We start from the raw sequence: 16,192 nt of genomic DNA on the forward strand, positions 1-16,192 counted from the left end.
TGTTTAAAATGTCAGAGCTGTAGTTGAGAATACATTTTGGTAAGAGGGATTATGATTTAGTAGTTGCAGCAAGAGAATGTACTGTTTTTCTCATGTTAATGTTGCCATGAATGCTTGCTCTGCAGAGTGCAGAGCTGTTGGTGAAATAAAAATTAAATTGAGTACCCTTAATTATAGAAACAGGCCAAAATGTCTGCTGTGGTGCCTTGGGCATCGTTATCAGAGAAATGGTGGTTTGTGTACTTGTTAATCCCTCCATTGGAGCTCTGCATTCTCTAACTGGCAGTCCAGAGCTTATTTCCAGCACTGTCGCTGTTGCTGTCGCTCTCCCTGTCGCTTTCCTGGGTGGGTGACCAGGATGATCAATAGGATGTACTTATTCTGATTGGTGATTGTTTACTGAAAAATACATATGTAAGAAAAAAAAAAGTCTACAGTGAAATTGAAAGGCTAACTCACAGAATGCAGACACTGGTAGCTGTATTTGCGTATATTTATTTACAATGCCAATGATTTTAGTACTTAATCTTTTTGATACTTACAGGGGGAATAACATTTTTGTGTAAACTGGAAGATATGATGATGTCAACCAGAGACTTTCTCCTGGGAAATCTAATTTGTAGCGCTTCACTGAGTTTCTAACTCAGTATATGGAGAATATTTCTCCTACCTTAATGTCTGCCATTTTCTCTCTGCTTAAGAAGCCCAGAAGATTCTGAAAAGTCTCACGCACTCCCTTTAGGGCTGTGATGTTTTGTGAAGAACTTTTATCTCTACCTTGATCTCATCTTGAGAATGTGAGAGTAAATTCTTAAAAAAAACCCCCCAAAAAACGTTTTATCACTACATACTACTGTTGGTCTTTTATATCACAATATAATGTGGTCATACTTGTGAAGTACTGCTTTTCTTGTTAATTATATAACAGAATTGATTAATTGCACACTTTGCTAAGTGTCTGTTTCACCACTGTGCTCATTATTGTATCAGTTATTATCAGGCTTTTGATTCCTGAGGATTACTGCTGAGCAGTAACAAATTATTTAATTTTTAGTAACATCATTGTAACATTATTACTTCCTCCTGTAGTCACTTTTGTAATGTCCGAAAGAGCCATTTCTGAAGGCTGTAGTTACTAATGCAGTTCTGGGTAAGTTGCCCAGCACAGATGAGGATAAACTTTGTGAGCTTTTTATGTAGAACAGGAAAGTACTCTAATAAATCTCAGTTATATTAAAGCAAAAAGGGTGCTGGAAATATTTTTTTAATATATTAAAGTATGATCATACTTAGTTTAACTGAAGTAAGTCAAAAGATTTAAAGTTAAACTGTGTAACTGACTAAAATCAGTGGTTAAAATGAGCTGCTTTATTAAGGCTAACTGTTGAGCACGATTAGTTTGGTATTATGCGAGCTATTGTGATGTAATTGGTAAACAGAATAATTAAGTAAACTCTTGAGATATCATGCATTTGTTGGAAAGACATTGTATTTGTATTTCTTGTCTCTTTGGACTCCTTGAGAAATGACATTTTCTAAATAATTGGTGTTTTTTGTTATAAACAAAAGCGCATAACAAATTTTCTTTCAGAAGAAAGAAACTTGAGAAGTGCATGATTGCACGAGTGGTGTAGTCAGTAATAAAAACCAAATGCCAACCAAAAGCAAAATGGATGTCTGGAGGATAGCACGCCAGCAACTGATCTTCAGGAAACCTTTTCTGGAGGAGGACTGGCACACCGGGCCAAAGCGTTGCCAGTGTTGCTGATTATCATCAGCCACACTTCCCCTCAAGTGCTTTAAAGAGCAGCCACGCAAACCAGCAGGGAGAGCCGTCACAGACAAAGGGCCCTCTTTGGCCCTATTCATTTTTGAGTCTGACACCCTCCCACGCACAATTTGAACTCTGTGTGGAATTACGTGCTGAGGGTTCTCTTAACTTGGGGGCAGGGAAGAAATACAGCAGCAGGCTTTGGGATCCCTTCACCTTTCTCCAGATGAATTTCAGCATCTCTGGTGATTTATACTGCTATCAGATGGGAAAAGAGTGCCACAGTGAAGGAAAGCGTTGTGCAGAATTTATAGCATAAGACAACATGAGAGAAATATTAAGACAGAATAATTGTGTTGTTTCACTTATCTGATATTCATAATTATTAAAACCCTAAAATCTTCATTAAAAATAACATTTTAGTGCAGTGCAGAAAGCTTTCTTTCATAGACTCCCTGATACACATTCATACTCTCAGGGAAACACTAATTAGTAATTGAACATTACATTTCTTGTAATGTTACAAGAAACAAATAATCCCTTGGTAATAGCAGTCTGAACAGGCTGTTTGCAGTTTTCTCTGCTTTTAGCGACACACTAGCTGTAGGATTTCAGTCTGACTTCTACCAGCAGCTCAAACCATAGAAATTTATAATGATAGCCTGGTTAAAAGTTGTACTCAACACATGGTGTATCCTTAAAAAATATGGATCTGAAAATTTGAAAACATGTTCATACGAAGATATAAGGATCCTGTAAGACAGAATAATGAAAGTTTAGTGTCAAAAATTAGTAATGGCCACAAAAAAAACTCCATTATGAATGTCTCAGTGTAGCATGACCCTGAATATGCGTTGTGTAATATTTTTTGAGAGTTGCACTGAGTCAAAGTAAAACTTGTCATAAATCTAGTGGAGAAAATATATTAACTAGACTGAAAAGGGCCTGTGTCAGAATGACGAGATGACTTTATTTTGCTAGCATTAGTTTAGGTTTAATAATTTAAGCTCACATCACTCTACACTCATACTGAAAGTACAGGAGCTCAACCTTCAGTTGATTTATTGGGGTGGTGTTTTATGTTTGTGGCTTCCATCAATATCCATCAGGACCTTTTGAGGTCTAAGCCACTTGCCCATAATACAGCAGTTCAAAGACAGCATGGACCTATAAGTAACACACTCTCCTGTTTCAGCAGCGGCAGCCAGTAGTTGTCAGGGTTTTCCCTCAAACCCTAAATCACGATTTACGGAGAGACCACAAACACAGAATCATGCGGAGCACAGTCATCTAGTCTTCTCTCCTCTGGTGCTGTTTAGTCTCAAAGTCTGTAGTATAGGATATTTCAGCAGCCCACAATCTGGATTGTCTGTAACTCAGGTCTGTGTCTGGAGCCTGAGCTTTAGCGCAGCATGGGGGTCATGAAATGAGGGGAGTGGGAATCAGATTTCCCGCTTGTCCACAGGAGAGGTGAAGAAAAACATACTTCCATCATTTCAAGAAGCCTTCTGCCCTGAACTCCATCCCCCACCCTTCTAGGCGCACACATACACACACTTGTACACCTCCAACTCAACTTCCTGCTGTCTCGCCGTGTGCACTTTAGACATGGGGTTGGAGGGTGGGGAAAAAGCAGAGGTGGTCATGGTATGTATTGGGGGGCTGGGGTAATTTCGATGCTTTCAATACACGTCATCCTTTAAGACCACCATGCAACCACCAACCCTGTGTGCACATGCGCCACACAACACCATGTTTACTGTTACTTTAAGGCACTGTGAGGCTTTCTCAAAAAATGCCATTTAGGTAATGTTGGAATTTGTATGCAGTAAACATGGCTGTACTCACTAATAATAGAAGACATACAGTCATTGGTGATATGTAGATTAATCATATAAAATTGAGAAAAAGCCCCAAGCGAGGTACGTCATGAAACTAACATCAATTTTAAGGAAGGTGAAATCGATGTTTAAAAAAACCCCAAAACCCACTAATGTAATGTTTGTATTTTACTTTATGATTTGCATCCTGTGAAGGCACAGATGTAAATGCTCACTCATTCGCTAACAGCTATACACAGTTTTCCTGGATGGCTGGCTCGTGTGCCAGCACCTTGCTGAAATAAAACACCATTCGGCTTTCCCTTCAGAGCTCCTGAAGAAAACCATTTACACGTAACAAGCTCATTAAAGCCTCTCATGTTTAAGTGCTGCAGTATGTGGAATTAAGGAATGTGTGCTTTCCTTTTCAGCTACTCAATGCCATCCAGCTGTTTGGTGCCAACCTAGATGACTACCTCCACTTGTTGCTGCCTCCCATTGTCAAGCTCTTTGATGCCCCTGATGTTCCCCTGCAGGCGCGCAAGTAAGCACTACACCCGTAGTTTTAGTGAGGAATCTAGTGTGAAATTAAAAGTCATTCTCACTTAATTTTGCAAATAAAAATGTATTTAGCATCAATCTGATGTCACCACAGAAGTGGGAAATTAAAATTAGACCAGCACTGTGGTTAAAGGAGGGAAAAAAGAACAGGCTTTCAATGATTTTGTCTTTACTGCTAAAAATTAGTGCATGTTTTTTATTAAAGAATCCATCTGGCAGCGATGTCAGACTTTTCACATGACTTCTTGGCTATCGGAGCAGGCTGTGTCTCTAAGTCTGTGTCCTACAAACATTTCAGTAAAGCTGAGCATCCTTTGTTTTTCCTCTGTGGCTCAGGGTTGCCTTGGAGACACTGGACCGACTGACAGAGTCCCTGGACTTCACAGACTACGCTTCACGCATTATCCACCCGATCGTTCGGACACTTGACACCACTCCAGAGCTGCGTTCCACTTCCATGGACACCCTGTCCTCGCTCGTATTCCAGTTGGGCAAGAAGGTAGCCAGAGCTGTCCCCCGGGCTCTCTTTTAGATGTAGCTACTATTAACTATACTGTTCCAGTCTTCCTACTGTTGGCTTCACATGCACTGCCCCCCCTAGTTTTATTACTTCCTGCCAGACTGCTGATGTCATTGACCATTACGCAGCATGGGGTGGTGTTTACAGGAGCGGATGAGGTCACATTTACCCCTGCCTGTCCTCTCAAGCCTTCCCCTCCCTTATCCCTCAAACCCCCGTGTCGTTAATGTGTAGGGGAAGCGTTTGATCTGAGGTTCATGGAGGTTAGAAACAAGTGCAGGACACCCAGTTATTTACTTTATGGTGAAGGGAAAGCGGTCTCCAGACACGCATTCACCCTTATGTTTATCCTTCCTCTCTCCTCTTATTTTCAGTACCAGATCTTCATCCCCATGGTGAATAAAGTGATGCTAAAGCACAGGATCAACCACCAGCGTTACGACATACTCATATGTCGCATTGTCAAGGTATGGCTCGCCAGTAAATCCAGATTATTACTACACATTTTTCACATACGTCTTGTAGATTATCTGTGAGCTGCCACAGATAATCTTAAGTTTCATAACCTCACATGGCACAAGGTGACCTCACATGGTCTGGCAATAAATTACATAAGTATAAATAAACATTTCATATTCAGTGCACCATAAGCAAGTCATTACCATGTCTTGTTTATCAACAGTCCCTCAGGAAGGAAATGCACTTCTACTTTCATGAAACGTGTTTTGGGGCCCGGCTCAACAGTTTGAATGTGTGTGGCCCACATGTGTGTGGCCTGCATGTGTTTGTTTATGTTTGTTTTTGCGCCTATCAGGGCTATACTCTGGCAGAGGAGGAAGAAGACCCTCTAATTTTCCAGCATCGCCAGGTTCGCGGTAACCAAGGTGACGCTTTGGTCAGCGGACCAGTAGAGCCGGGGCCTATGAAGAAGCTCCACGTCAGCACTACTGCACTTCAGAAGGTCGGAAGGAACATTTGAATTTTTTTCCCCCCCGTGATTAAAGACACGCATACGTCCAGTGTTTATATCGGTGGCAGTGTTGCAGGTGTTGCATTTGTGTACAGCAAGCAGTGCTGAAAGCCGTAGTTCAATTGTGGTGAGGATGTATGAGTCAACAAACTGGTGATAAATTAATGGAACAACGTCGTCATATGAGCAGAACACCACAATCAGTGCAGATATTTGACTGCAGAAAACAAAGGATTACCTGCTGATTTGATGATAGTTTACAGAGTGGTGTCAGACTGGCCTGTGGACTGAGAAATTACACAGTGCTCTTCGCTACCATCATCAAGATAATAAAAAAAAATCTTACAGCTTACATTTTAGATTATCCCATACACATGTGAAACACATATTTGTTCTGAAATTGATGATTTCTGACACTGAAAAGGCTTGGGGAGCTGCCAGGAAGGTGTCCAAAGATGACTGGCTGGAGTGGCTGAGGCGCTTGAGTGTTGTCCTGCTCAAAGAGTCATCCTCCCCAGCTCTGCGCTCGTGCTGGTCACTGGCTCAGACCTACATCCCTCTTGCCAGGTAAACGCAAATATAATTCCTTATGAAGCATGTACATAAAATCTGATGCTCTGTCTTTGTATAGAGTTTTGGGCAGTCACTACTGCCAAAAGATTCTCAGTTCTCAGTAGTGCAAAATTGGTCACACTTGACAATGTCAAAGCTGACTGTATATAGCTGTATGAAAAGCGGAGTTACTAAAAGATGCTAAAAAAAATGCTGTCTTAAAGCACAAAGACCTGTTTATACTGTGATCATTTTTACAACTTTTAGAATGATCTTGCTACTGCAAAATACTTGAATATTTTAATGTTGTTTTAATGGCAAAATGTTGTTTTTGTTGACCCCAGAGACCTGTTCAATGCAGCTTTCCTCTCGTGTTGGTCTGAGCTGAGTGAGGACCAGCAGGATGAGCTGATCCGCAGCATTGAGTTAGCGCTCACATCTCAAGACATTGCTGAGGTCACACAGACTTTGCTCAACTTGGCAGAGTTCATGGAGCACAGCGATAAGGTTAGCAGTGACCTGATAACCTAATTAAACTAATAGCTGTGCTATTGTTTAGACATACATGTTTTTAGGGTCCTTGCAGATGTGAACAGACTCTCAAACAGCACTTTCAAAATTAAATTCTAATCCTCAAAATTTTTATATTAGCCAGAGTATTTTTTACATCGATCAGGTTTTGCTTCGTTAAAAGATTGTAATAAAATTGTCTCTCAAAAATCAAAGTGGGTTTAATGTTTTTAACTCTTGGCAGTGACTCAAAGAATTAGTCGTATTCTTGATTTGATTTTAAATGTTTATAGTGTCAGTGTATATCAGTGTAAATTGAGAAGTATAAATGGAAATTCATCTGTTTTAAATTAATCCACAACACAGAGTGTTTTGCTGTCCCACTGCACATGTGTTTATGATGTTGAGATAATATTCTTCTCACAGCATTTTAGAACTTAATTGGTGCGATCTTTTCATTGTGAAAATAATACAGATATTTTATTTGGTTCAGTTAATTATTTCTGCCATCAACATCACAAAATTTAATTAGCTTTTTATCAGTTTATGTGTCTTCCAGAAAAGACGAGCACTACAGCAGATATAGATGTAGAGACATGATACTCATTTGCTTCTACTATTTGCACAGTCGCATGCAGCATTATATTAACAGTAAGAAAAAGATTAACTCCAGAAACACGTAAACGTGTTAACCTTTTGATAAAATAGGAACTTTAGACTTGGCATAATAATAATGATGCTGTTACATTAAGGACTGTGAATGTTGTGGTTGGGCTGTGATTTCAGTTTCAATAGGCTCCTCGGCCACGAGCCCACCGTCGAAGAATGATAGTATTCTTCGTAGTCGGATAATCAGAGCCAGTGGAAAGATTTGTCATTTAGAGTTATTTATTATATACAATTTCCTTTTCCAGGGCCCTCTGCCCCTCAGAGACGATAATGGCATTGTGCTGCTCGGTGAGAGAGCTGCCAAATGCCGTGCCTATGCCAAGGCACTGCATTACAAAGAGCTGGAGTTTCAGAAGGGACCAACCCCCCTTATCCTGGAGTCTCTTATCAGGTAGGAGGTGTGAAAAACCTCAGAAGTGAATGTGTTATTTTTATGACAAACAGCCACAGCTTACCTGAATAGGGTAATTAAAAAAGCATGTCATGGTCCACTTAACTTTTTTGTTTGTGTAATTTAACAGGTCCTCAGCCCAGTTGCTGCAGTGTAGGTTATTACTTAAAACAAACATTACACTACCCCCTAGGAGTCAGTTTTTCAATCTAATAAATAAAGAAAAAATATATTAAGCATATCCTCCTCTCCCATAACCCTTTGATATCTTCTGTCAACTTTTCCATCTCCTTTTCTCATCTTTCTTTATTTCTACGCCTTTGGCATTGCATGGAAAAATCTGTTTTGCAGGCATCTAATTGGAAGCTTGCCTCCTTTTCATCTGTGAGTGTCTGGACTTGTGTTTCTCTGAGGCCTGTTTTCAATTTCTCAGAAGCCTTGATGATGATGAATGATGGAAGCCGGCACTCTGGTGTTTTCAATATCCCCATCTGGTTCTCACCTCTCCAGGATTTCCCATAAAAGATCTAGACGCTAGTGTGCAGAAAGCACTGCGAAAACCTTTTTACTGAGTCGTGGCTGTATTAGGGGAAAAATATGTTTCATATCTGATGCACACTTTTTGATGACAAGGAGTTTTGTCATTGCCGTTTCGGTGCCTGAGTCATTGTGTTTGTAAGTGACATTGGAACTGATCATTTCATTCTTTCATATGGATATTCAGTTAAAATAGTTAGTTTATGGTAATACATCTGTGACCGCTACAAATGATGTGTGAGGGATTTTTAGCAAATCCACTGAATTAATTTGTGGTTTGACTATGTTCTTAGTAGGCACAGAAGTATCGAATATCGCCAGGAAACTTGTCACATTTTCCCCTTTATTCCTAATAAGAGAGGAATGCTGTTAATTTAGCAATTTGCATTTAGTTGTAGAAGTCTAACATGCAGTGTTAATATATGTGAATCATGTGATTGTCATTTGGTTCGGATTTGTTAATTTTATGTATAAAAAATATTGAATTTGTCATTATTTGGTAGAATGGGGTAAAAGAAAGCTGTGTGATGGGTATCGTAAAGGTATCTTGGAGATAAGTGCTTAATAAGTGCTAATACATATAAATTTGGTTGATCTATCATAGTTGTAAAAGTAGGGGCCAGGCATTGTTGCATCTAAACCATGTGTTGGTAATCTTTCTGTAGCCTTAGTGTTATGGGTACCGTGGAAATGCTTGGAAATTGGTCTTGAAAAAAACGTAGCATGTTGTTGAGATGCACAAAAGACTGCACGATGTTGGGTAAAATATCATCTTATGCTACCCAGCCAGTGTGGCTTTTGTTTGTTAATACCAGCTGCAGTAGCTTAGCTTAGCTGGGTTTGTTTTTACCTTGTGAGTCTGCGTGCGTATCGTGTATCTTATAGGGGGCACAACCATGACACTGGTTTAGAGTACTTTGACAGGTGTTTATATGGTATGTTTGTCTGTCTGGATTTCTGTAGACAGATTGTGTCAACATAATAGTTAGAGTTTAAAAATACATTTGGGCTGACTCTTGAGCAATAAGTACTCATGTAACATTTAAGTAATTCTTAAATAATTGTCATATTGTAGATGGTACACATATGCTCCCATCCAGACAACAGATTTTTCAGGGAAGACCTTATATATTTCAGCAAAACAATGCTGAACCACATACAGCAGATCCTACAATAGTATGGCTTAGTGCTGGGCGATATGACGATATATATCGTGTGGACGATAGAAAAGTGTCTATCGTGCCATTTGTCTTCTATCGTTTCTAACCCTAATTTTATAAATTATTACATAAAATATATCATTAACCCTTTACAACCGGTCGGAGCAGGCACACTCCGTTTTGCCTAACTATTTTTTAATCCCTGTAGAACTGGAACCACGTAAGGTAGCGCAATAATTTTTTTTGGCATACAAAACCGTAGGAGTTGTACTTGCATCTTATTCCATTAGCTTGCCCTAGGTCACGGTTTCCTTCCACATATAGCTTTGCAAAAATTGCATAAAAAGCACTTCCAGCAACAAAAACATAATATTCCAGAAACACACTTTGCAGATCCGATCAGCTGTTCATAACACTTCCTACGTTGGAATATAAGTCAGCGCGAACTATCGCACGTCCGCCATTACCTGTCCGAAACCGGAAGTTTCGCGGAAAATGTAGTTTTTTAGCTTCAAAGCCTATGTTGGTGTTTTTAAAAGTCATGTTTGACTTTATGCTTTTCTGTATCATTTCCGGGATGCTTAGAAGTCAAATTACACTGTTGGAAATAGTTTATTTTGATGCACATGCTGTGTTTTTGCAAATTTGCATTTATTTATTTTCATTTTTCCTGTAGTATATAAAAATTAGTGTATCTCAAAAATAAAACTATGAAGACACTCAAAATAAATTTCTCGTGGTTGGAAACTATTTTGTGCAACTTTTTTGTATTTACAGTTTTGAGGGATAAGCCTCTTAAATTTCTCTAACTAGAAATATATGTAAAAAACAAAACAAAAACGATTTTCAATTTTTTTGTAGTTTATTGCACTTTTTTGCAATTTATGTAGTTACTATGGACTTAATGCATACAAATTATTAAAATTTGGGCTATAATGGTTGTATTGATGTATAGCAACTTGAAATGCTCCCACAAATGGCACTACAGCATGTAAAATGTAAAGATAAGCTCTGACGGACTTGGTTCTATGGTAGGTCTTAAAGGGTTAATTAAATAGCCTGTGGCAAATATATTAGTGTTGTCTTCTCACTATACATACTCTTAACTTTATGCAAGAGAAAATAAAGTATAAAAAAATGATATTATTTGCGACATGGTGCTGCTTTACGTGCACCCGGATTTGCGACATGCTTTACGGTAACTCAAAACAAAGACTGCACCCTCTCCACTCGCTGTTTACAGACTGCATACTTTCCAGATGACCACAGGTCAGGTGGTATATCGTGATATATATCGTTATCGTGATATAAAATAATTCATATCATGATAAATATTTTTTCCATATCGCCCAGCACTAGTATGGCTTCATAGTTGAAGAGTCCAAGTGCTGAACTGGCCTGATTGCAGTCCACACCTTTCACCAATTGAAAACAGTTGGAGCGTCATGATATTTAAAAAATCCCCCAAAGAAGATCCAGGACAGTTGAGCAGTTTGAGTCCTATATCAGACATGAGTGAGACTACATGTCTCGCCTAAGAGTCCAGAAACTTGACTAGTTAAAAGAAGAGGGATTTTACACAGTGGTAAACATAGCTGTGCCCCAACTTTGGAGACATTTTACTGCCATCACATTCAAAAGATGAAAACACAGCTTTTCCAAAGGTAGTATTTATTGCACAATCCCTATATTCCAATTGAGAAGTACACAATGAAATGCCTGTAGTTCTACCTTAACATAAAATCTGCATTTCAGGTAAAAAAAAAAAAAAAAAAAAAAAATCGAGTGAACATGAGACTATATTGTAAAAATGTTTAATTCAATCTGTCAATCTTACTCTGTGGGTTTAATTCTTGCTGAAGGAGCTGTCTTCATAAGAAAATAGGAAAAACAATCTATTTATTGAAGCGACTTTCCTAAATACAGCGTGCTAAACATTAGAATTCCTCCAATGGCAACAAGGTTTATGTCAATAGCAACCGGCCTCTTATTGTGCTATAGTTCACCACTGTTTAAGGTTATCTTTTGTGGTGGAGCCACATGCTTAAACACATTCTAACCCTTAAAATAGATAGACCTTGTTTGTTTTAAGCGACCTTTATTCTAGTGTGGCCATTTCATGTGAAGGGAAAAGATAAATGTCCAGGTTTAATTAGATGTTTACCCTGATGAATATTTCACCTTGTTAAAGGAATCTGTCACACCATTGTTATGATTCTGAGTAATCACAAGACTGAGCCTGTGTAGGCCGTGCTAGCTCTCTGTCGGTATAATCTAAAAAAATCTTTGTTATCCTAACCAAATGATGTTATTGTTGTCATGGTAATGAAGCTAAAGGCATTTAACTAAATGGAGTGTGGCTGTGTGGCTGTGTAGTCTTCTTTCATCTGTTTGGGTTAGGTGGCTGCCATGTCAGAAGTCAGAGGTCGGTGGCTCAAGGCAAATATGTAGCCATTATTGGACCCGAGTGGACACAAGACCTTGACTCGTTCCGAGACTTCGAGTTTGTCAGAATACCTATGCTGTTTGCTGAGGGAAGGAATGAATAGGCTGACGTGGAATTCTATCTTTAAAAAATATTTTTTATTTTCTACCAAATAAAAGAACATAATTACAGAACTGTACACATTTTACAAATCACACATTTCCATCATGAAGGTTTATTGTTTGAAGTGAATGAAGAAAAAGAAATGGAGCATAATTGATAGGACCAATCCCTCACAACAGTTCACAAAGAAATGGTAGTCTGGCAGTCTTTAAAGATTTATAGATGAATTAGATCAGTTTCCAATGGTCCTTGCTTGTTATAACTGAAAATACATCCCAAGTGCATTCAAGACAAATGACTGAAAGAATAAAATTCCAGTTACCCACAGGGAGAGTGTTGAAAAGGCATCTAGGAAAGCTTTTAAAAAATAAAATATCTTATATCTGATAAATACACACAATTAACTACAATTTACAATCAAAACATGACAAAAACATTACACATTCATCTGACTGAAATCGAGCCAAACCATTACAAACAACCTTATCACTTCGTTCGCAGTCCAGGAAAAGCCACAGTTTGGTAGAACAGTTAAACGGGTATTATTGAGAACTCTCTTTATTCATGCGTATGATCTCGATCCAGAAAACACAGCCGAAACACTTATGACTGAAAATTAACTGGTCGGACCTTCATCTCCACCTTCTTGAGGGAGTAGGTGGGTCCATGCCAGCTGTACCAAGTGATCCCATCTTGGTTCTTATCTTGGTTCTTTATGTGGTCACCGTAGCGGTAATAAACACCGTTCAAATTTGAGTCAGTGCAGCAGTTGTACCAGTACCCACCTGGAAGTAAGAATTGGATTAATGGCAGCAAATAACAGCCTTTCTTATCTACTGTAGACGACTGGATTGTGTTTATAAGATTTTCTTTTGTCTTACCTTTGCGCCGGGCTGCACAGTCGTCCAAACATTTGTCATTGTCTTTGTTCATGGTGCTGAAGTTGGTGTTATTGTGGTACCGCAGAGAGTCTCCAGCATTTCCACTGTAGTTGGCAAGGAAGAGCTTGTAGCTGTTGAGCTCATTACTGACTGTGAAAAAGCCATACTCGGCATAGCGTTTTTCTCCTTCCCAGTCCTGCATTGGAAAACATATAACACGGTTTAGAGAATGACAGTGACAGAAACAGAATATTTGCTTTTGTGGTCTGCCTAATGTCTTTTAGAATTAGTTTGATTTATTGCTAGTTCAAGTATGGTGTAAAGTGATTTTTATGCCCTCTTGCTTTTAGCCATGAAGTGGCTTTTACATGGTTTATGTATTCTTGCTCTCCTGCATGATGGTCCCAACACTTACCTCCATATCAATCCTAAGTGTACTTGGCTGCCTTGTTAGGCGGAAGATGTTGTCATTGCCCAGCCAGAAGTCTCCACGAATGGATCCAAATCCTTGTTTGTACTGCTTCCAGTCACGGTTAAAGGATGTGAGGCCAACACTGCGCCTCTGAATCACAGTCCAGCCACCTCCATTTGTCTCCATATCACAGAAGATCTGGAAAAAAACAAAGCCTGTAATTTAGCTGGCTTTCCAAAAAGCTGAAAAAAGCTTCTGATAACCACCCCTGCCCCTTCAAAAAAAAAAGAAAAACAAAAAACAACCCACATGCAAGGGTGCTGAAACTTACGGGGAGTTCGGGTGTTCCCAGAAACTCATCTTTAGGCAGTTTGTACTCGCCAGAGATCTTGTAGTTCTTGCTGTAGAGTGATGCACAGTCATATGCGGCTTCTGAAAAAAGGAATATCCCAAGTTATGCTAAAGCCATATGCAGATTTATGAGCTTTCATAGTTTTTAAAACATGTGATACCTATAAATTACAGTTTTCAGGGTATCCGAGGAATTGGACAGAGAAAAAAAAGACTTTTCTTTTTTGCCCCACGCCCCAAAAGAAAAATGGATCAAAGAAGAATGAGACATGCACAGCATGCTGAGAGTTTTTCATAGCTGCACCTTTTACTCCTGTCCCAGTATAGTGATGCCTTTTAGAGAGCTTTAAGATTACGGTGGGGCAAAGAACCCAGAACTTACAGATATGGAAACCTTCCACTTCTAATCACTGCACCCCTTCCTGTTCTGTTCTCTTGTTTCTGATTTACTTTACAAAGGTCTGTGTGTTCTCTCTGCCAATGACATGAATGCGGTCCCTTTAGACCACACAGTTAAACGTGAAATAATAAACGACGTAATGCCTGGTTAACCGCTCCGCGGCAGCCAGTGCTGATTAGTGGCGTGTTGAAGTCGAATTGAACGGTGGATATGATGTGGCTTTGATGGAGCTCATTACTGACAACCCTGCAGATGGGATTGTGCAGCTCTAAATGATTGGTTTTTAGTACTGTGGGGCAGCTCAGAGAAGTGCGGCACTGTAATTTCCCTCACGACTAATTCACAGCAGGTGTCTCAGATCCTGAAAGGCTGATTATAGTGTTTTGCAGCTAAAATAAATACATGATGATAATGTGTGCAGAATAGTTTATAGGGAAGTGACTTTGTTTTGTCTACTTTTAAATATGAGCACTCTTCCCAATAAAAAGAAGCTTTTATAATATATTAAAATAATACTAAACTATTCAAAACCAAACTGTCTGGAAATTTTGAGAGATGAAAGGTGTCTGTTTAAAATTTGGTATTTGAAACATGAAATAAGAGCAAGAATGAGCGTTTTCATAGCATCTGTTTTAGGGTATAGAGAAAGTATGGTCAAACTGTCCAGTTGATGGAGTGTTAATACTCACCTGATGAAGTCTTAGGAGCAGACTGTGCGGTTTGCAGCTGCATGATCTCCACACGGTTGTTGATCTCAGAGTACTTGCTCTCTGCCTCTGTGACTCGGGCTTCTTGCTGTTGGCTCTGCTGGTCCAGATCTAGTATTTGCTTCACAAGTTTTTTCATGTCTGTCTCCTGCTTGCGACTCAGCTCCTCAAAGAGGCTGGTGAGATTGGCCACTTGAACTTTGAGAGAGCGTACCTCGTCGCAGCACTGACCCTTGGAAGGCTTTGGAAGCGCCTGTCTCTTCCTGAGATTTTGAGCCCATGTCTCTGCAAGCAAGAGCAGTGCAACCTCTAAAACAACTATACTCAAATTGATTTTTGCCATTTTTAAAAGTCAAAGTTCTGGATCTTCTCGCAGCCTCTGGGTGTTTTGATTGGTTGCTGCTAAAAAGGAGTCTCTCTCTGTAGATGGTTCTCTCTTGGAATATGAAAAAGATACAAGCTCACTGCAGCTATCTGAAGTTTTGTCCAGTTGAGTTGGAGCTCTCCTTTGACCAGTTGCTCACTCAGGCTGTCTTATTACCTCAGTGAAGCCCTCCTCTGCCTGAGCATCTTAAATATTGTATGGATCCTCCCCCTCTCCCCCCCTCCACTGACCCTCTCCAAACTTCAGGGTGGAGGACCTTTCACGTTCCTCCTCCCCGTGCACCCTTCTACTTCACCCCTCATCTTACTTTCACTCATACTGGGGAAGCTTTGCCACATTTTTACTTGCTTTGTCAGGTGTTGGATGTTTCTGGGAAGTCATTTTTTTTATTCCCTTTGCCTGGAAGAACCACATAAGGACCTGGGCAAACAAACAACGCTACTGTCTGAACCTGTGGCGCTTAACTGGAAATGCAGACTGTGTAAAAGATTTAACTACATTTGATTTTAATTTATTCAGCTATATACACTAATGAGATTAAAACATTTGAATACTTGTTTTAAACGTTAGTACATCTGTAGGTAATTTCTTCCCCACATTTAAAACACTTTATGTTAATGACAGTTTTTACGATATCCTTGAGGGTTGAAGTCACTAAGCATTCTTAATTGTAGGTTAAGTGTTCTGTTCATGCTACCCTTTTTGGCACATGGCAGATGTTAATGCCAAGCGGGTTTCAGTATCAGATTTCAAAGGCGTGTTGATACAGGGGAAAACCTTCAGGATAAAATCTGATCAAATACAGTTTGTAGTAAAAGCTGGGAGAAATGTTTAGGATAAGGCAGGCGGAATAGTGGGAGTATTTTGTCTACATGTGTAAATGCTTTACATGTTGCCATCACATATGTGGCCTATTTCTTAAATAAGTTTAAATGGTGTACCCACCAAAGAACAACAGAACAAAAAAATGAAGTCATACTGTTATGGCTTTTATTATCAGCAGAAGGGGCAGTGTGCTTGTGTTTTCACTTCACTAATCAATTCCAT

General features: G+C 39.4%; 2 protein-coding genes across 3 annotated transcripts in view; one reads left to right on the top strand and one right to left on the bottom strand.

Annotated features, from left to right (window-relative positions):
• mtor (mechanistic target of rapamycin kinase) overlaps positions 1-16,192 on the top strand; it is a 76,444-nt gene that overhangs the window by 16,933 nt on the left and 43,319 nt on the right. For both annotated transcript variants that reach the window (XM_003449131.5, XM_005454119.4), the window contains exons 22-28: positions 4,023-4,135; positions 4,489-4,651; positions 5,047-5,139; positions 5,487-5,633; positions 6,067-6,209; positions 6,539-6,701; positions 7,619-7,764. In XM_003449131.5, the coding sequence (XP_003449179.1) occupies positions 4,023-4,135; positions 4,489-4,651; positions 5,047-5,139; positions 5,487-5,633; positions 6,067-6,209; positions 6,539-6,701; positions 7,619-7,764 (968 nt within the window). The remainder of the gene's footprint in view (positions 1-4,022; positions 4,136-4,488; positions 4,652-5,046; positions 5,140-5,486; positions 5,634-6,066; positions 6,210-6,538; positions 6,702-7,618; positions 7,765-16,192) is intronic.
• Positions 12,026-15,319, bottom strand: angptl7 (angiopoietin-like 7). The gene is made up of 5 exons (XM_003449090.5): positions 14,743-15,319; positions 13,634-13,734; positions 13,306-13,500; positions 12,891-13,086; positions 12,026-12,794 (listed from the first exon to the last, which is right to left on the bottom strand). Exons 1-5 carry the CDS (start codon positions 15,101-15,103, stop codon positions 12,613-12,615), a joined length of 1,035 nt encoding a protein of 344 aa, XP_003449138.1. The 5' UTR covers positions 15,104-15,319; the 3' UTR covers positions 12,026-12,612.

Source organism: Oreochromis niloticus, linkage group LG20, assembly GCF_001858045.2.
Source record: "Oreochromis niloticus isolate F11D_XX linkage group LG20, O_niloticus_UMD_NMBU, whole genome shotgun sequence".
Taxonomy (NCBI): Eukaryota; Metazoa; Chordata; class Actinopteri; order Cichliformes; family Cichlidae; genus Oreochromis; species Oreochromis niloticus.

Excerpts from the sequence above, each read along its gene's own strand:
- angptl7 (XM_003449090.5), bottom strand. The coding sequence starts at position 15,103 with ATGGCAAAAATCAATTTGAGTATAGTTGTTTTAGAGGTTGCACTGCTC. Across the intron at positions 13,087-13,305 it reads CACTTAGGATTGATATGGAG|GACTGGGAAGGAGAAAAACG; the intron begins GTAAGTGTTGGG and ends TTTCCAATGCAG. Across the intron at positions 12,795-12,890 it reads CTGTGCAGCCCGGCGCAAAG|GTGGGTACTGGTACAACTGC; the intron begins GTAAGACAAAAG and ends TCTTACTTCCAG.